The sequence below is a fragment of the Plasmodium gaboni genome, chromosome 5 (genome assembly GCF_001602025.1).
Source record: "Plasmodium gaboni strain SY75 chromosome 5, whole genome shotgun sequence".
Classification (NCBI taxonomy): Eukaryota; Apicomplexa; class Aconoidasida; order Haemosporida; family Plasmodiidae; genus Plasmodium; species Plasmodium gaboni.
The window spans coordinates 850,336-872,443 of record NC_031485.1 but is presented as its reverse complement, the minus strand read 5'-3'; the positions used below and the strand labels follow the sequence as shown (position 1 = coordinate 872,443).

Genomic DNA, 22,108 nt, shown 5'->3' with positions numbered 1-22,108 from the left:
ATGAAATTTATAAACATAAAAAATATTAAATTGAATTATGCGAGAAGTATAAGACGTTCTTTTAGTGGATACACAGGAAAACATATAAGTGATAAAGATTTGATTAAAAAAAATGACGACTGGTATGTAAATGAATAATAAATACATAAATATATATATATATTATTTACATTAATGATGAGCCATATTATTTGTAATTTATTGGTTAAATATTCTTTTTATTTATAATTAAAAATGTTGACTTTTTATTATTTTTACTTCATATTTATATTAGGTACATTGAAGAAACAAATTTTTGCTTAGGAAGAGTAACAGTATGACCTTTGACAATATTGAAAATATTAATATTAAATGATGTTATTTTTATATTATTTTCATTTTATTTTTTTCATGTATTAATATATAATTCTTTCTGTTTTGTATTTTATAGAAACTGAGATTTTCTGAAAAGGATGATATGGCTAGAAGGGTTTTAAAAATTATGGATAGTCAACTAAGCAAAATGTATACAAGGATGAGAGACGGAACTGTTATTCCATATATGTCATTTTATTTAAATGATGTAATAGATAAACCTGCGCCTAATCATCAATTTATTGAACAGCCTTTAATCAAATGGACATGGGACGAAGCTTATGATGAAGCATACGAAGAAAGCTAAACATACATCGATGGAAAATAAATGAATAAATCAAAATACACACACACACACATATATATATATATATATATATATATATATATATATAAACATGTTTATTTATTTTGCTTAATATGTAAATTTTTTTTTTTTAATTATCCATTTGAATATACAAAAATTTATTTATATTTATTTGTTTTATTTTTATTTTTTTTTTTGTTAAAAGGTAATTTTAATTTAGCTACATAAATATATACATATTATACACACATATGTATATACATTTTTTGAATAGTCTTTAATTTTATACTTTCATTTGAACAAATATATTTTCATTATATAACTGAAACATATATATAATATTTTTTTCTATAAAATACAAAAAAAAAAAAAAAAAAAAAAAAAAAAAAATAAAATAAAATAAATTAAATTAAATAATATAATATAATACTTCATTGTGTAATTGTTGTGTTTTAATTTTTTTTATTTTCAACAGCTATAGAACATTATATCATTTAATAATTTCATGTCGCTTCAATTAATATATCAATTATACAGAGTGGAAAAACAACCTTCTCACACATAATATTATATTTTTTTGTATCCTTAAGAAAATATTTTAGGAAGTATAAAACTGAATTATGAACAAAAGAAACTCCTACAAAAATAAAAATTGAATTAATAAGACAAAAGTTATAATTGTATATAAACAAATATATAACATATATATATCTAATGGATAAGAAAATGAACAGACAAAAGCATATATACATACATATATATATTATTACGTTTATATATTTATAATTTTATTTATTAAAGCTACCTTTATGTGTTTGTGTAAAGTCGTTTATATCAAAATTGTTCACATTAAAAATAATAAATTTTAAGATATTATAGAAATTATAAAATGTTTTTAATTCTTTAAAGGTCATATATTTATATATATTTAGAAAGTGAAATATGGTCATAGACCTATAAATATAAATTATATCATTCAATGTTAATAGAGATGATTTACACATCGAATTATTATTATATATTTTATATTTTTGAATTTCATTGAAATGTGTTAAAATTGAATTATATGTAGATTTATCCAATGAATTTATAAATAAATAAAATAATTCTTTTAATAATCGTAAAGATAAAGACACTTGATAATTATAATATTGTGGTTGATATATATGTACATATAATTGTATTATATTTGAATAATATAAAAGTGACATATATTTAATATTTAATTGTTTATAATATTGAAAAACTTTTAAAAATGTATAATAATAAATATTCTTTATATATATATCATATTGACCATTATCCAACTTAATTATAGAAGAGTATATATCAATAATATTTATTAAATTATTCTGAAATTGCAATTTATCATTTTTCAAAAAATTACATATTTTATCAAATATATTATTCAAGAAATTATTTATATTATTATTTATATCAAATAAAAGCATATGTACATATAAATTAAAATATAAAGACATGTTGTTCTCTTTTGTATCCTCTAAATGATATGTCATAAAATTATTTAACCATTTTAATAATATATTTTTATTATTTAAAAAGTTTGATATATTATTCCTTTTTATAAACATATTTTCATTACACATATTTAATGTATGGATAAAATTATATGATAATTTTTTTTCATTTCTTATATTATTGTTATAATTATGACAATTTTGTATAATGTCCTTATTTAATGTTTCAAAATATTTATTCATAATAATTTCAGATTTATTTATAAAGTCAGGATACACATTTTTATTCATTATGATGATATAAAATAATTCTATGATTTCCTTATCTATTATATATTCTTGTAATATATGAAAAAGATTATTTTCTACTTTCTTTATATCATTCTGATAAATAAGTTCATTTTCATAAGATTTCTTGTTATAAGAATTCAATGAATAATGATTATATGTATTTATACATATATTATGGTTTTTATTATTTTCCTCATTATTATCATTTTTTATTTTTAATAATTTTAAAACTTCTTTCATATCAAGATAAGTAAATGTTACACTATCATTTTTTTTTTTCTCATATATATTTAATTCTTCATTACTATTATCCATTGATGTCTCCTCACACATCAAATGATTCGTTGATAAAATATTATATATATCATCATATAAACATTTTAATAATTTATAATAATAATCGTTATATTGACTTATATGTTTTACTTTATATTGTTCTATATCTTTAATTTTTTCTGTTGTATTATTATGCCATTCCATAGATGTTAACAAGATAATTTTCATTTTTATATTTAATTTATTTATAGTCATATTTTGAAGAAAAAATAAAATATCATATTGATTAGTATGTATCCTATCTTGGGCGTAAAATTTAAAATTTTTGTTTTTATAAAAATGTAATATATATATTAAAAGATCTTGTTTAAATTTATTTTTTTTTATTAAATTAATAATATGATCTTCCAAATTGATATAAGAAAAATGGTTTAATATATTTATAGAATCGTTATTATTATTATATTTAAAAATGAAATTTATGACAGTAAATATGTCTAAATCTATCATAAGTTGTAATTTCAACATGTTGTGTTTATTTTGTAACAAGCTTATAATATTTTTCAAAATAATATTCTTTTGTTTCTCGTTTATATTTATTTTATTTTGAATAATGAAATTAAGAAAGTTACAAAACTCTCTATTAGGAAATGAATTCAAATTTAATAAACATTTATTGAATATATTATGTAATAATATATCATTTGAATTTATTGTGCTTTCTTTAAAAGAATAAGAAATTGATTTGTTATCTATCATATAATTATTATTATTATTATTGTTGTTATTTATGTTGTTTTCGTTTTTGTTTTTGTTTTTCTTGTTATTGTTATTGGTGATGTTATTCTTCTCCACCTTCTCAATGTCATTTATTTTTTTGTTTCCTTCTGCTTGCTTTTTAAAAAAGTAAGAATAAGATAATAATATATTTACTAACTGCCCACTTGAAAAGTCGTGTAAATTTTTTAAAACTTGTTCTTTTATTTTTTGAACAAACGCATTAGAATAATTTAGTTGTAGTTTATAAATAGAATGAAGAAATAGATGTATATCTAAACAATTTAATTTATTAAAATCTTTATCAAGCATTAATTCATAAAAATAAGAGAACATTTTCTCGTTTTTAATATTCAATTTTGAGAATGCATGAAACAATAAAGAAATTTCTCTTATGGAATAATTATAATTTTTTGTGCTCATTATTCTATGTATAAATTTATCAATAAAGGAATGTCTACTATTTATATTTTCATTTTTATATATATTTAAAATATTATTCTTATACATATTGGTATTACCATTCATATATTCCTTATTATTATAATGATTACGAATTAAATATAACAAGTAACTGTTATTCTTAGAAATGCCTACAACGGCATTTATAATATTAACCCATGATGAATTGTTATTATTTATAACATCATTTCTTATGTCTATATATTTATGTAATAAGAATAAAATATCATGTAATATTTTTTTTTTTTTTATTTTTAAGGAATATTTATTAACAAATGTAAGTATCATATTAAAATTAACAAAATTCATATTATTTATTATCACTGTATTTTCAAAAATAGTTTCTATTACATCATTTAATACTTGTTTATCTTTATATGCATTATACTCAGCATTTTTTAAAAGAAAATTAATATTACCATATTTATATTGTGCCATTTTATTTTTACTTTTAATAATATTATTACTAACAGTAATATTAGTATTTTCCTCTTTGAAATATGAATCATTTTTTATTTTCGATTTAATTATATTATTATTCATTGTGTCCTTTATAGAACTAATTTTATTTTCTTGTATTCCATATTTCTTACCCTCTACAATTGTTGTACTCATACATTTTCTTAAATATAATATTATTGGAAATGTGTTATTTCTTTTATATCTTAAGACTTCATTTTTTATGACTTCCATATTTCTTCCTTTTATAATATGGAATATAAATTTTATGCATTCCTTTCATATTTCAAAAGAATAAAAAAAAAAAAAATGGAATCAAATAAATATATACACATAAATATATTTATACTAATTTTTTATATTGCTTTATATATATATATATATATATATATATATATAATATATTTATTATTATACACAAAATATATTTACATTTTTCACATAACTTTAAATTTCGTAATTATTATATTTATTTATTAAAATTTTAACATATAGTTATATATATATATATATATATATATATATATATATATATAATCATTCTTAATTATTAAAATGAAATAACATCATAAATATTTATTTCACCTTTTTAAAAACCTAACGGTTTGAGTTTTAAATAATAAATATGCATTAAATATATTATTATACATTAATATTTTATTATATATAATATATATGTATAATATTATTAATTTATGCCATATATTACCTTCTGTATGAGTAATAAAATATATACATAAATATAAATAAATAAATAATCATTATAATGAAATATATGCTAATAAAAAGATAAAGGCATTCTTCCTTTTTTTTTTTTTCTATGAATATTTATGCTTATAATAATAATGTATATATAATATATATGAATATATTATATATATAATATATCATACCACTGAGAACAAGAAAAAAAAAAAAGAAAAAAAAAATATATAAATATAATTACATTATGAAATAATATGAACATATGAATCCATTTTTTCATTTGTAAAAATGAACATTTTAATTTTTTTTTTTCTTTTTTTTCTATTGAAGGGAAAATATAATATGTAATTATTTACATACATTTATATATATGTGAATTATATATTTTTCATAGTACTGTTTTTAGTTATATATATATATATATATAACATATAAATATTAAAACTTGTAGAACAAATATTATATATTTACGTATGTTTTTTTTTTTTTTTCTTATTGCATTTTCTTATTTATTTATTATTTTTTTTATTTTGAATAATACATTTATACCTTCACAAAATGAAGAAAAATATACAATGTTTGAATATTTTTTATAAAACCAAATGGAGAAACATACACAACAGTAGTATTGTGAGGTCAAAAGAAAATATGAATCTTCAAAAAATATATACAGGAGAAAAACAAAATTTTAACAAAGTATCCTTTAAGAAAGAGAAAATAGAAGATGTCATTAAAGAAGTAAAGTTTGATTATTATTATTTTAATGAAGGGAAAAAAAATAAATACAAAGATATACCATTAAATATATCTATAATTAATGAATCTGATTTCCCACCATTTAAGGCAGTTGATGAAAAACTTCATTTCTCAGTTTTAGAAAATGATTTGAAAATTATATCAACCAATAGAAACAATAGCGTGTGTTCGATAGGTAAAAGTGAAGCTATAAATATATATATGTTCATATGTATATGTATATATGTATTTATATATGTATATGTTTACTTATTTTATTTTATTTTTGTGGCAGGTTTGTATGTAAAGTGCGGTTCCAGGTACGAAGAAATAAACGACAAAGTAAATGAACAAGGTATGAGCGTAATGCTTGAGAATATGGCTTTTCATAGTACGGCACATTTATCTCATTTAAGAACTATAAAATCACTTGAAAAAATAGGAGCTACTGTTAGTTGTAATGCCTTTCGTGAACATATGGTTTATAGTTGTGAATGCTTAAAAGAATATTTACCTATTGTTACTAATTTAATAATAGGTAATGTATTATTTCCAAGATTTTTATCATGGGAAATGAAAAACAATGTAAACCGTTTAAATTTAATGCGTGAGAAATTATTTGAAAATAATGAATTATATATAACCGAATTATTACATAATACAGCATGGTATAATAATACCTTAGGTAATAAATTATATGTATATGAATCTAGTATTGAAAATTATACATCAGAAAATTTAAGGAATTTTATGTTGAAACATTTCTCACCAAAAAATATGACATTGATAGGTGTTAATGTGGAACATGACGAATTAACCAAATGGACTTCTAGAGCTTTTCAAGATTATGTTCCTATACCTTATACAAATCAAAAAGAAGTAACGCCCAAATATACAGGGGGATTTATAAGTGTAGAAGATAAAAATGTGAAAAAAACAAATATTGCCATTGCTTATGAAACACAAGGTGGTTGGAAAAATTCTGATATGATTACCTTAACAGTATTACAAACATTAATGGGTGGTGGTGGTTCTTTTTCCACTGGAGGTCCTGGAAAGGGTATGTATTCAAGATTATTCTTAAATGTTTTAAATAGTTATAATTTTATTGAATCATGTATGGCCTTTAGTACTCAACATTCAGATACTGGTCTTTTTGGATTATATTTTACGGGAGACCCATCAAATACCTCTGATATAATAAAAGCTATGGCATTAGAATTTCAAAAAATGGATAGAGTTACTGATGAAGAACTTAATAGAGCAAAGAAAAGCTTAAAAAGCTTTATGTGGATGAGTTTAGAATATAAATCAATATTAATGGAAGATTTAGCTAGACAAATGATGATTTTAAATAGAATATTAACAGGAAAACAATTATCAGACGCTATCGATTCAATAACAAAAGAAGATATTCAAAGAGTTGTTCATAATTTCTTGAAAACAAAACCAACAGTTGTTGTTTATGGAAATATAAATTATTCACCTCATTATGATGAAATATGTAACATATTAGCACACAAATGAAAATAAAAAATATTATAAAAAAAAAACAATTACATTAAAACATATTTGTATAAACCAAAACATGATAATATTATGTATATTTATTATATGTTATACATATAGATTATATATATATATGATCATTAATTTTTGAAGAAAAAAAAAAATTTAAATAAACAAAATTATATATAACAAAATATTTAATTATTTTAAACACATTTATATTTACCTGGATATAATTATTATGTACAATTATTTAATAATAAACACATATATTTCATATACGTACTACATTTATATATACAAATATATTATTATCATTTCTTTTATTTATTATTTATTTTATTTATTTATTTATTTATTTTTTTTTTTTTTTTTTGTGTAATTGTATTACTGTTTTATATTTTTATAAATCAATATATGTTACATGTGATACATTTATATATGTATGTATGTTAATTATTTAATATATATATATTTTTTTTTTCCTTATATACTATACATATATATTTTATCATTCATATTAAAATAACAAATGTTTGCAAATAAATACATATTTCATTATACCTATATATTTATAAAGGTCTATTTGTATAATTAAATATATATAATATATATTTTAAATAAAAGTTGTAACTACAAAATTATTAAAATAAATATTTTTTATATAATCACACAATTGGTAAAAACATTATAATATAATACTTATGAAAAATATAATGAATATATACATAAAAAAAAAAAAAATAATAAATAATAATAAATAAATAAATATATATATAAATAGGCAAGTATATTCATGTAAAATAAAATTCATATATTTAAAAATTTAGGAATGTGTCATGAAAACTATAATAAACGTATATATATTCTTTAAATATTTAAAATAATAAATTGAGAATATAATTTCTGGATTACATCAATATGACGGACATGAGTTCATACTGTTCATATATTATATATGTTCGCGGATCATATAAATGGATAAATAAATAAACATATATATATATATATATATATATATATATTTATTTATTTATTTATTTATATATATATATTTATTTTTTTTTTTTTATGATTTCCTTCATTTGGCTAATTTTACATATTTTTTATATATTCCATCTTGTGCTGATAATAATTCATCATGTGTTCCATGTGACTGAACAAAGGTTCCATTACGATCAGGGTTATTAAATACAACAATTTTGTCTGATCTTTTTATAGATGCAATTCTATGGGCAATAGTAATAATAGTTTTATCAGCTTTATCTTTAATATCTACAATAGTTTTTTCAATTAATTTCTCAGAATTGGAATCAAGTGATGAAGTTGCTTCATCTAATAATAATATTTTAGGTTCTCTTAATAAAGCTCTAGCTATAGCTATTCTTTGTTTTTGTCCACCTGATAAGCTTTTACCATATGGTCCAACGTTTGTATCATATTTATTTGGTAATGATTCAATAAATTCATCTATAGCAGCAAATTTACTAACACGTTTGACATCTTCCAATGTTGCATCTTCTTTTCCAAATTTGATATTTTCATATATGGACATATTAAATAGCATGGGTTCTTGACTAACTATTGAAAATAAGTTTCTAAGATCTCTTAAGTTATAATCACATATATTAATATCATCTAATAATATTTCTCCATTGTTATTAAATACAGTATAATCTTCTTCTTGTCCAGATTGGTTAGTAAATTCATTTACATTTTTTAAAGCCAATGAATTATTATTATTTTGATAATCTTCAAGATTTGTCATATCATTTTTTAATATAATGTGATCATTTTTCAAATCATAAAATCTTAATAAGAGATTCATAAAAGTTGATTTTCCACTACCTGTTTCTCCAACTATTGCTGTAGTTTTTTTACTATCACAACTAAAAGATAAATTTTTATATATAGGTACATTTGGTCTTGATATATAACGGAAATTTACATCTTTAATATCAACTTTACCCTTGATTAAATTTTTATTTATTCTTATTCCACCATCATCTCTTACATCAATATTTGATTTTCTAATCATTAATGGATAATATTTCTCAAAAGATAATTTTGCATTTTCTGAATCTCCTTTTAAGGACATTAATTTTCCAGCATAACTACCAGTAAATATAAAAGTAAATAAGGATTTCATAAAATCATCAACTAATATAGTACCTCTTTTAATTAAGAAGGATCCAAACCAATAGGCAAAACTATTAATAAACAACTGAGCGCTTTGACTGAATCCCCATAAGGCTGCATTTATGATAATTCTTCTCTTTTGTCCTTTACTTTTATAATCAATGGCTTTTTCTATCAAATTACAGAAATAATCTTCTAAACCATAATTAATAACAGTATGAATGTTGTAAAATGCTTCTTGTATTAAAAAGTTTGGATCTTTAAACATTTCATCATCTGAATTAAATGCAAAAACTCCATTTGACATATTTTCTTTTTTCTCAATTTCTTTACTTTTAGTTAATCTGGCTCTTACAGCAAATACACGCATATTAATAAAATATATAAACGTCAATACAGCCGCAACAATTGGACAAAAATAAAATGACATAACCATACTAACTAGAAAGAGCATTATGAAATGTGAAAAAATAACAATATTATTTACTAAACCAGTTTTTAATAAATGTACATCTCTATTAATATGTGAAGATAAAACACCTGGAGTATTTTTATCTTGATCAAAGAAACTAATTTCTTGATATAATATATTTTCAAATAATCTACGTTTCATAGTTTTTTCGACTTTTTCTCCTATTTTGTTATTATAATAGTTTTTGAGTGTTTCTGAAATGAACATAGCAATAGCAATAAGTAAAATATATAGAGAATATTTATTTGAATTATATTCTAGATTTGCAAAATCAAATAATGTAGATACATATCTAGCATATAATAAAGCAAATACAGGATATAATCCTCCAGCTACTAAAATACTAAAGAAAATTATAGTAACATCTTTTTTATATGAAAATATTTCTTTATAAATAATACGTAAATTGTTTGGTGCTTTCTTTTTTCTTCTAAACATTCTTTTAAAGAATGGAAGTTTCTCTTCTTTTTCATTTTCAGCTGTATTTTTAGAATTACAATTATTTGATAAATTTTCATTGTCATGTAAGGATAAACCATTTACATTATCTGCATCATTACCTGTATCTGAATCTTTATAAACGCTACTTTTATTATCTGATCCATTATCATTTCCATTATTTGATGATTTATTTGATGAAATCTTTTGGTTATTGATCATGAGGTAGTATATTCCATTTTTATTTTTCATAAGACTATCATGTGTTCCTTGTTCAACAATATAGCTACCATCATTATTAATTTTGTTATTATTATTATTATTATTATTATTATTGTTATCATGATTATTATTACTATCATTATTATTATCATTATTATTTTCACCTTTTTCTCTATTTGATAAAACAAAAATTGTGTTGGCATATCTTATAGTACTTAATCTATGTGCTATAATAATAGTTATTCTATTTTCATTTCCTTTTAAATTATTAATTGTTTTTTGTACTAAATACTCAGATTTGTTATCTAAGGAAGATGTGGCTTCATCAAGAATTAGAATTTTTGGATTTCTCATTATTGCTCTTGCAATTGATATTCTTTGTTTTTGTCCACCTGATAATTTGGATGCATTCGAACCTACTAGAGTATCATATTTATCTGGTAATGATGATACAAAATCATGTATAAGTACTTTTTTGGAAACATCAACAACATCGGAATCTTTAATAGATTGGTATTCTTTTTTCATTTCTAATAATTCATTTGATGTCATAGAATTATTAATTAAGGATAAATCTTTATTTTCATAAGTATCATTAGTATTTTCCTCATAAAAATTTTCCATAGCTTCTAAATCTTTTAAACTATATAAACTATATTTAATATTATTTTTAATTGAATTACTAAATAATAATGGATCTTGACTAACAACACCAATTTTTGATCTCCACCATTTCAAATTAATATCTTTTAAATTATGTGAATCATTTACAATAATATCTCCTTCAGTTGGATCATAAAGTCTTTCAATTAATTTTAGTATAGTTGATTTACCACAACCTGATTCTCCTACAAATGCATATGTTTTTCCTTCTTTTAAGGTAAAGTTTAAATCTTTATAAATTTCAACATCTTTTCTAGTATCATAATGAAATCGTACATTTTTAAATTCTATTTTTTTAATATTTGGTAAGGTTTCTCCATCATCATTATTTTCAACTAATGGTTTTCTATTTATTATTTCATAGAGACTATTTGTTGCTTCTAAAGCTTTCATATATTCAGTTATATTAGGTAAGATAATGGTTAACATAAACATACTAATAAGTACACCTAACAAAATAGATATAACTGAAGCACCATTAAAATCATTTCCTGGGTATTGATTGGTTGCACTATTTATTATAATTCTTGTACCATACCAAAAACCAAATGCATAAGAAACTAAAATTAAACCATTAATTAAACCTATATGTAATGCTTCTACAAAATTAGCTTTTAAAATATATTTACTATAAAATGTTTCTGATAAATTAAATTTGTTTAATATAGTTTTTTCTCCACAATAACTTGCAACTGTTCTTATTCCTATTAAAGCTTCTTCTATAATAGACATAGTATTATTATTATATAACAATGAAGTTTTCTTATTTAATTTTACTTTCTTATTACATATGACACCACAAACATAAATTAAAGGAAAAATACATGTAATACATAAAGTCAAACGTGCATTTTTTACTAAGGACCAAATATATAAACCTAAAAATGAACTAGCATATGTAAAAATGGTTATAAATTTGGTACCAATTCCTGAACTAACTTGTTCTAAATAAAAATCTAAATCAGATCTTAATTTAGATCCTGGATTATTATCATGAAATTGTCCATCTTGATAAAAAACACTTCTTAAATATTCAAGTTTTAAGGTTTTTAATATTTTTGAAGTAATAACATCCATACAATAACTTGATATCATAGATAATATAAATTGAACTAAACCTATTGATACTAATGATAATATTATAGGATTAATATTATCACCTAAATTCATGTTCTTTAATATTACACCAAATACTGATATAAAAAAAGGTAATGTTCCTCCTGATAATACAGCACATACAAATGATATATATAATAATTTTCTATGTTGTACAGGTAAACATTTAAACGGTAAAAAAAATGATATTTTCTCATTCTTTATTTTTCTAAATAATTCAGCGGTACTCTTTTTGTTCAACTCTTTTTCAACCTCTTCTTTGATACTGAGGTTACCATCTTTATTCTCTTTCTGATCTCTACCCATATTTCAACACAAAATGAAATAAAATATAAAAATAAATAAATAATTAATTAATTAATTAATTTGTAACAAACAAAGTTATAATATTACAAACAAAATTTTAATCTTATAAACGAAATAAGCTATGTACACATATATAAACATATATATATAAAAAAAAAATATAAAAATATAAATAAATAATATATATATATATATATATATGTTATTATATTTATTATTAGATACAAAAATAGTTTTATTCACAACAAAATTATAATATTAATGAAAAAATACTTCTATACAATTTACTTCTATTTTTTTTTTTTTTTTTCTTTTTTATAATTTAACAAAAATATAATGTCATTTTTATATTTAATTATGTATATTTTTTCAATATGATATAAAACTGTATACATATATATTATTTATTCTTCCATTTTTCTTTCTATATCCATGTTAAAATATATTTAATATATATATATATAAATATACATATATAAATATGCCTTTTAAAGGAATCAATAAAAATGAAAAATATAATAACAAAATAAATAAATATAATAATTATTTTATTCTTCCATTTTTTATTATTATTTTATGAATACACACATATATGAAAATAATATAATAACTATAAATATATAATAACCTTTAATATTAATATTATTTTATTTTATACATCTATATAATATATATATATATATATATATATGTATATTATATTTCATGTATATACTTATATTATTATATAATTTTTTCTATGAAATCATAAAAAAAAAAAAAAAAAAAAATAGCTCACATACGTATTTATTATTTAAAAGAATATTATGTAATATAAATGTACTCCAAAAAAAAAAAAAAATAAATAAATAAAATATATTATATATATATATATATATATACGCTTTTATATTATACTTATGTTATTTTATATAACAAAATATAATACAAAATATTATAAATATGCTTTTATATTTTATATGTAGAATATAAAAAAATAAATATACATGTATATATATAATTTGATTTATATTATAATGGAAAGTGCAAAATGGAATATAGATATAGGCTTTTCTACTAATATATATATATATATATATATATAATGTAGTAAAATATACTTTATATTTATTACTCAAATATATTTAAAAAAAGATATATATTAATTATGTATATATATATAACATAAACTACAGCGCATTTTTTTATTTTTCTAATTTTTTTTTGCTCAATATATTTATAGGATATTTGAGAAAAAAATCCTATATATATAAAAATAATATACTATATATATATAAATAAATAATATATATTATATAGCATTAATATAGAATTTTATTGTTTTATATTATTATTGTAAAAACATTGTATAATAATATAATATATATATATATATATATATATTTATATATATATAATTCTTCCGAACAAACAAAAAGAAAAAAAGGTTCTTCTGTATTTTCCTTTTAAATATTGTTCTAAATTAATTATATTATATATAAATATATTTTTTTTTTTCGTTTTTTCATTAAAAAATTTTATATTTTGATAAAATAATATAATATATAAATTCCTATAAAATATATATTATATTTTAAAAAAAATATATAAAATACAAATATATTTTTTATTTTTTTCTATTAAAAAAAAATATATTAAAACTTATAATTAAAATATATGAATATTAAAATTAAAAAAAATATATTATAAACTATATATATTAAAATATATTTTTTTTTTTTTTTTTTTTTTTTTTTTGTTGATAATACATATAAATATATTTAATATTATATATATATATATATGATACATGAACCTAATATTTAATATATATACGTTGTATTATTATTATTATTTTATTATATTAATTATATTATTATAATATTAATAATATATAAAAAAAAAATCTTATGATAATTAGAAAAATAAAAATTTAATTATATATATATATAATAATAATATTTTGTAGAAAAGATTCATAAATAAATATATAGGTAGAAATTTTGTACAAAAAAATTTTAAATAAAATATAAATATATGAAAATCTCATGTATATATTATAATATATATATATAATATATATATAATTATATATATTTATTGCGAGTATCTTTTATATAGGAATAATACCTTTTATTCTTGTTTTTGTTTATTATTTTTATTAAAAAAGAAAACTGAAATTATAAAAAAAAAATAATAAAAATATAATAACGTTATAAAATAATATATGTATAATAAATGAATTATTTACTGATATATTTTATATGCGCGCATATTTTAGTTATATATGAATTTTATATAAAATAATAAACAATTTAATAATAAATAAACATTACATATTTATTTTAATTTAAAAAAAATTTATTAAATAAATTTTTAGAGAAAACTTATTTATTTATATTTTATAAAATATATAATAATATATAAATATTAAATTCATCCAATTTTTTTATTTATAGGAATACAAAATAATAAATAATTATATACATTTTTTACTATACATTTTAAATAAATTTATTAAATTTTCTTTAAATAAATGTTCTTTATTTTATTTATTATATATATTTTAGAAATTAAAAATATATATAAAATAGTAAAAAAAATATCATATATATTTAAAATAAATTCCTTGAGAGAATTCTATATTTTTCTTATATATTATATTGTTATTATTCCATTGAAAAAATGTATCTTTTTTCTTTTATATATTTTTTTAATATAAATAATATAAAAATATGAATATTAAAGTAAACGCATGCATATTATAAGAATATAATATCAATAATAATTTTTGAGACTTTATAATAAATGTTGTTTCTTTTTTTTTTTTGCCACCATTTTTTTTTATAAATATATATATAAATAAATATTGAAAAGAAAATAAATATCTTTTTTATATTATAATCGAAATATGTTTTTTTTTCTATTATTATATAAATTTCCAATAATTTTAACGAATTATAAAATAGAAAAAGAAAAAAAAAAAAAAAAAATTTAAATAAAATAAAACTTATAATATTATTATTTGTGCTATCCATTGAATTTGGTTTTTATTTTATTTTATTTTCTTCTTTTTAAGTATAATCATAAAGTTATAACTTTATAACGATTCTATTATATATATATTCATATATATATCTTTCATATATTTTTGGGAAGACATTTATTTTAACATATTCAATTTGAATTATAAAAACGTTCAATACATTTATTACAGGGTAAATATTTTCCTCTTTTCTTTTTATTTATTTTCGTTTCTTTTTAATTTCTTTAAATATTAGTTATTTATGTTTTGTTCTATCTCATTTTATTAATTGAAAGGGTTTATATGTTACTTTAAAAAAAAAAAAAAAAAAAGATATAATAAAATAATAATAATAAATAATACACCATGTAATATAATACATGTATATTTAAAGTATAATACATTATTAATATAAACAAACATAATTTTATTTATATGTGTACATATAAATCAAGTTGAGAATAAATGAAAATATCTAATTTAATTAAAACATTATAGAAATAGAAAAAATCAAAATGTATCTTTATTATACTATATCATAAGAGAAAAATAAAAAAAAAATACACTCATGAAAATTTTATAAACTTTTATGTATATATTTTAATTCGATATAAAAATATGTGCATCGTTATAAATATTTCAATGAAAAAATAAAAAAATATATAAAATAATATAAGCATTAATGCAAAATAAATATGTAGTGTCTTATATTTAAAGCAATAGGAGTTTCATTAATTACATAAAAAAATATATATATATATAATAAATAAGTAAAATGATAATTAAACATAAATACATGCATATCTACCTACCTATATATATATATATATAATAAATTGATGTTATAATTTTTTTGGATTTAAAACACATAAACAATATAGTAGATAAAATATATTACATAATTTTCATACCTATATGTATATTTTTATATATATATATTACATAAATATTTACTCATATTTATGTTTATAATTATTCTTCAATCATTATAACATTGTTGATAAAAACTAACGTCCGATAAAATATTTTGGACTTGTGGTTTTAATAATTCAATTAATATTAAACATAAGGATTTTCTTATAAATTGCCCACAGTTTAAACAAGTAGATTCAATAAATATTTTATTTGAGGGTATTGTCTCTTTAATATATTGCAAACATGAAACACATGTTTGTAATTCCTTATTAAACAAATCAACATTACTACTTGTTTCATCATCATCTTCATATATTTTATTATGATTATTGTCATGTACTATATTTTTTTCATTCCCTACAAAATAAATAGAACTATTATTATTTGAAAATAAAATATTTCCCATCTTTTCCTTTTCATATGTTAATATAGGTTCCATGATATGTCTTCTTTCTACATATGATATATCCATTGGTTCAAAAAGAGCTGTTCTATGATATAACCAATTATATTTATTATTATAATGTTCCATGATTTTGTCATATGTAGGATAAAGATTAGTGTTATATGTATTTACTTTGGGTATACAAGGAATATAGTGATATATTAAATGCTCTTCATCTACTTGTTCATTTTTTTTATTAATAGGAAAATTTATATACCGATCATTTCTTTCCTTTCCCTTTTCTTTACTCTTTTCAACTTCTCTTTCTTCTTTTTCACAATTATAATAATCATCCATATAATATTCATTTTCTTTTCTCTTTAAATCATTCATCTTTTTAAATGAACAAACATGTAGATCTTCATTCCATATATTACATTCTTCTTCTCTATATATATCCCTTGTTACGTTATCATTTCGTAAAATAGTATTAATTCCTCTTGACCTCTTATTATGTGAATACATATCATAATATGTATTTGTCTCATTATTAATGTATTTACTATTAGATACATATATATCTTTCTCTTTCAAATTATATTTAGATTTATATTTTTCATCATTATATTTTAAACATGTTTCATTATAATTCCTTTCGTCTGGATTCTTTTCATCTTCGTTCCCTTCAATATCATCACTCTCTTTATTATTTCTCTCATAACTACATGTTCGATGAGTAAACTTGTCATTAAAAAATTCCCCATCATACGAACAAGTTTTTCGTAAATTCAAGTTTTCACTTAGTGTATTTCTATCTTTTATGCTATTGTGGGTACTGTCATATAAATAATTATTTTCTTCATAATAATTAAAATCATCATCACACTTATGATCATAATCAATCTCTCCATGGTTATCATCTAATGTGTTGTCTTTAATATAATCATTATTATTTTTATTATTATGTGTATCATTACAATTATAGTTGCTGTGAATACCATGCATCCATTTATGAACATTTATATTATGCGCCTTCTTATTTATATTATTATCATTCAACATATTATCATCTTCCATATCCATATCCTTTATATCGTTGTTAAGGGTCATGTGAATATTTTTACCCTTTCCCAAAAATGAACTGTGTTCTGAAAAATCTTTTTTATCTCTTTGATAATTTCTATATGGTATTATCATTATATTGGATATATCAGATAAAGAATGTTCATATATATAATTATTATTATTATTATTATTATTATAGTGGTTGTTATTAATAGTAGTTGCAGTAGATATAGTACCTTCATAATTACTACCATGTTTCATATTCTTATAATAGCAATAATAAGTATTGTTATAATTATAATTATTATTATTATTATTACTATTGTTATTATTCATATATCTATTTGTGCTATCATTTATGTTATTATAGCAATGATAATTACTATAATAATTATTCAACTCATTTGTATTATTATATACATATTTGATCATACCAATATTATTATAATTGTTTAAATTAACAATATTATTATTATTGTTGTTGTCATTGTTATCGTTGTTGTTTGAGATGTTTTCATTGTTTGATGAATACCTTTTAACGTTATCATTATCATTATTACTATTATTATTATATTTTATAGGATAGTACATCATAGAACCATTATTCATACCTTTATTTTTATCAAAAAAATTTCCATTCTTATTATTAAAATCATTTTCATTTATCATACTGTTTTCATCATCGTTTTGTCGAATATTATCAATTTTGGTGTTGAAAAATTTCCTATTTTTATAAACATTCTTGTTATATTCTTGATTATTTTTTTTCTTTTGATAATTATAAGAATGATTATTATCCTTTCCACGAAAATTATTATCATATTCATTATCATCATGATTAGTATCATGATTATTAAAATTATACCTACTGTTTTCATTTAATTTAATGTAATAAATAGAACGCTTATATACTCCTTCGTTATTAAAATATTTTCTATCATAATCAACATTTCTATGATATTTTGTAGTATGGTTCATTTTATCATCATATGTTATATACGATTTAACATCTCCGTTACCATTAACCACTTCGCATTCTTCCTCTTGTCTATTCATAATATCTTCGTTAGAATTATTATTGATTAATACATTATCTTTCATTTTGCTATTATTTTCATTACACTCATTTTTTTCATCTTCTAATTCTGCACCACTCAAGGATAAACAGGTATTTCTAATAAACTTTTCACTTTGTAAATTTTCATTAGATTCATCATCTACAATATTATCACATCTATATTCCATGTTAATATGAGTACCCTTTTCTTCTTCCTTAAAACATTTTATCTTTTCTTTTTCTTCACTTATATGTGCCTGAATATTTATGTTCGTGTATTTGTCATCTTCTCCTCTTAATTCTATTTCATCTTTTACTAACTCATCATCATTTATATAATATATACATTTTATATCATCATCGTGACTTTCCTCTTTTAATTTATGTATACTGTTTTTTTCGGCTTTTTCTTCTTTATCTTCTTCTTTTAAATCATTTGAGCAATCACTTTTTGATCGATACCTTTCTTCATCTCCTGACGATTCGGCATTATTTTTTGATATGAAACAACAAGTATCCTTTGTACTAATAGACATAAATTTACATGAATTATTATAATAATCGTCTCTTTTCTTATTATTTTTACTTGTGTTACACATTTTTAACATATCATCTTCTTCATTTACATCTAAATGGTTTTCCTCTTCCCCTGATACTTTTAGATCAACAATCAATTCATTTTCTTCTCCTGTTGGTAATTTCTCTCTTCTATTTTCATTTAAAGAGGCACTTTCGGAGGAATGAAAATTATTCATAATCTCTTTATCAATTATCTCTTTCTTAGTATCCATATCATTATGATTCATTTTGGATCCCCATATAAACGTCATATTCATATTATTTGTTGGTCTTCTCTTTAATTCTTTATAACCATGTGCATGTCTACAATTTTTGTCTGCTTTACAATAACCATTAAGGAAAAATTTACATAAAGTTGTTTTATAAAACTCGTCTGTCGATCTAAGTTCTTCCACATGATGAGCAAAATTACATTCCTTCTTTGATTTAAAACACATATTTTTTATAAAATTTCGACACATGGCTGTTTTATATAAATTAGGTATAGGTTTCAGCTCACTTTTATCATGCGCATATGGACACATATTATTTGAAAATCTTTTACATTTTTCTTTAGTGTTCATATATGGACACATTTTTGTTTTACAAAATTGTACATTTAAAGCACTCTTAAAATCATAATTTGATTCTCTAATTGTATTGTAATGATTAATATCCATTCCTTTCTCTTTTAATTTTGATGGATAATTGGATCCTGTTTTCAAAAAAGAATTTCCATAATCATTTTCTAAAATATCTTGATTAGTGCTAGATCTGAATATCTTCATACCTTCCTTTTTCTCATAAGGAATATGTCGGTTAAACGATTTACTCTTAAGCATTATATTCTGTTTTGTCTCCATATTATTATAAGTGTTAATTATATAATTTTTATGATTATTATTGTACGGGTATTTATTTATTTCGTTTCTTCTGAAAGGCTCTATCCCATCATTATTACCAGAACTATTATTATTATTGTCATGATTGTTGTTATTATTATTATTATAATCATTATTAATATCACTATTATTAGTGATAGTGTCATAAATGACATCCCTTTCTTCATTCTTTTTCATAATATTTTCATCCTCATCATAATCCCTGATCATATTATTCTCTTCCATGTTATTAACATTTTTACTATTGTTTCTTTCTTTGTAACTGCTTCGATGCTTTTGAAAAAATGAATAAGTACGCTTTTCTTGATCATATTTTCTTTTACTATTTTTATGTACATAAGTGGGAGAAAATTCAGTCCTTCCTTGCTTTGATAACATCTTGTCAGATGTAGTTATATCCTTTTTATCATGTGTTTCTTTTAAAGAATCCACTAAATTCAAATTGGAACAAATGGAATAGGTATTATTAAATGATTCTATCTTATTATCTTTATAATTTCCTAAGGTGCTGTTTTTTACACTTGGATTTTTTGTTTCTCTTTCACTTATAAATTCAAATGTATAATGTTCTTCTGAAACTATTTTATTTTCTTTTTCTTCATACCATGAATTATTTAATTCACCTTTCTCTTTTGTCATATTATTTGAAAATATCATATGCTTAACTTTTGTAGTATCTATAAAAATGTCGTGTACTGCATTAAAATTGTCAACAATTTTATAATCAGTACAATTATATAATTGATGCTGTTTTTTTTCTTGATATTTTCGGTTAGTTCTAAAATCTTCAATATTTATAAATTTATCACATATAGACAAATTATTAAAATTGTTATTATAGATATTATTGAGTTAAATAAATTTGTTTTTTTTTCATATAAATTATGTGATTATATATTTTCACTTATTATTCCATATGGGTACATAGTATTCTTATAATTTCCGTTATAAGATGAAAAAGCACACTCAATTATATATATATATTATATATATTTCTTTATTCTATGAAATAAATAAATAAATAAATATCATATAATAATACACCAATAAAAAATATGGTATCATGAATAATAAAATAAATGTTATAATGGAGAGTAATTGTGTTAAAATGATTTTTTTTTTTTTTTTTTCAGTAATACATATATAATATGCTTATCTTATTATACAGTACAAGCATGTATGTAATATAGATAAATAAATAAATATATATATGTATATATATATATATATATATATATATATATATATATATAATTATATCTACTTGGTAACATAATTCAATGTATTATATATACACATTTTAAGTGAAATTTTATTTATTCTTAATTATATTTTTATTATCCAACTTATATAACTACTTTTCCAAGAAAAAACAAATAAAAAAAAAAAAAAAAAAAAAAAAAAAAAAATTTTTTTATTTTAAAAAAAAATTTTTTTTTTTAATTTTTTTTTTTTTTTTTTTTTTTTTTTTTTTTTTAAAAAAAAAAAAAAAAAAAAAAAAATTTTTTTTTAA

General features: G+C 19.2%; 5 protein-coding genes across 5 annotated transcripts; 2 read left to right on the top strand and 3 right to left on the bottom strand.

Moving 5' to 3' along the window:
- On the top strand, positions 1-661 carry PGSY75_0523300 (hypothetical protein; the record flags this gene model as incomplete). Its single annotated transcript, XM_018784514.1, has 3 exons — positions 1-122; positions 275-314; positions 431-661. 3 exons carry the CDS (start codon positions 1-3, stop codon positions 659-661), a joined length of 393 nt encoding a protein of 130 aa, XP_018643169.1.
- Positions 662-1,164: 503 nt separating this feature from the next.
- PGSY75_0523200 (hypothetical protein) lies at positions 1,165-4,638 on the bottom strand (the record flags this gene model as incomplete). The annotated part of the gene is made up of 2 exons (XM_018784513.1): positions 1,165-1,298; positions 1,467-4,638. 2 exons carry the CDS (start codon positions 4,636-4,638, stop codon positions 1,165-1,167), a joined length of 3,306 nt encoding a protein of 1,101 aa, XP_018643168.1.
- Positions 4,639-5,667: 1,029 nt separating this feature from the next.
- PGSY75_0523100 (putative mitochondrial processing peptidase alpha subunit) lies at positions 5,668-7,371 on the top strand (the record flags this gene model as incomplete). Its single annotated transcript, XM_018784512.1, has 2 exons — positions 5,668-6,040; positions 6,140-7,371. The coding sequence occupies 2 exons, from the start codon at positions 5,668-5,670 to the stop codon at positions 7,369-7,371; spliced, it is 1,605 nt and encodes a 534-aa protein (XP_018643167.1).
- A 1,063-nt stretch (positions 7,372-8,434) lies between these two features.
- On the bottom strand, positions 8,435-12,709 carry PGSY75_0523000 (multidrug resistance protein; the record flags this gene model as incomplete). Its single annotated transcript, XM_018784511.1, has 1 exon — positions 8,435-12,709. One exon carries the CDS (start codon positions 12,707-12,709, stop codon positions 8,435-8,437), a length of 4,275 nt encoding a protein of 1,424 aa, XP_018643166.1.
- A 3,983-nt stretch (positions 12,710-16,692) lies between these two features.
- On the bottom strand, positions 16,693-21,234 carry PGSY75_0522900 (putative zinc finger protein; the record flags this gene model as incomplete). Its single annotated transcript, XM_018784510.1, has 1 exon — positions 16,693-21,234. The coding sequence occupies one exon, from the start codon at positions 21,232-21,234 to the stop codon at positions 16,693-16,695; it is 4,542 nt and encodes a 1,513-aa protein (XP_018643165.1).
- Between the last annotated feature and the right edge of the window lie 874 nt (positions 21,235-22,108).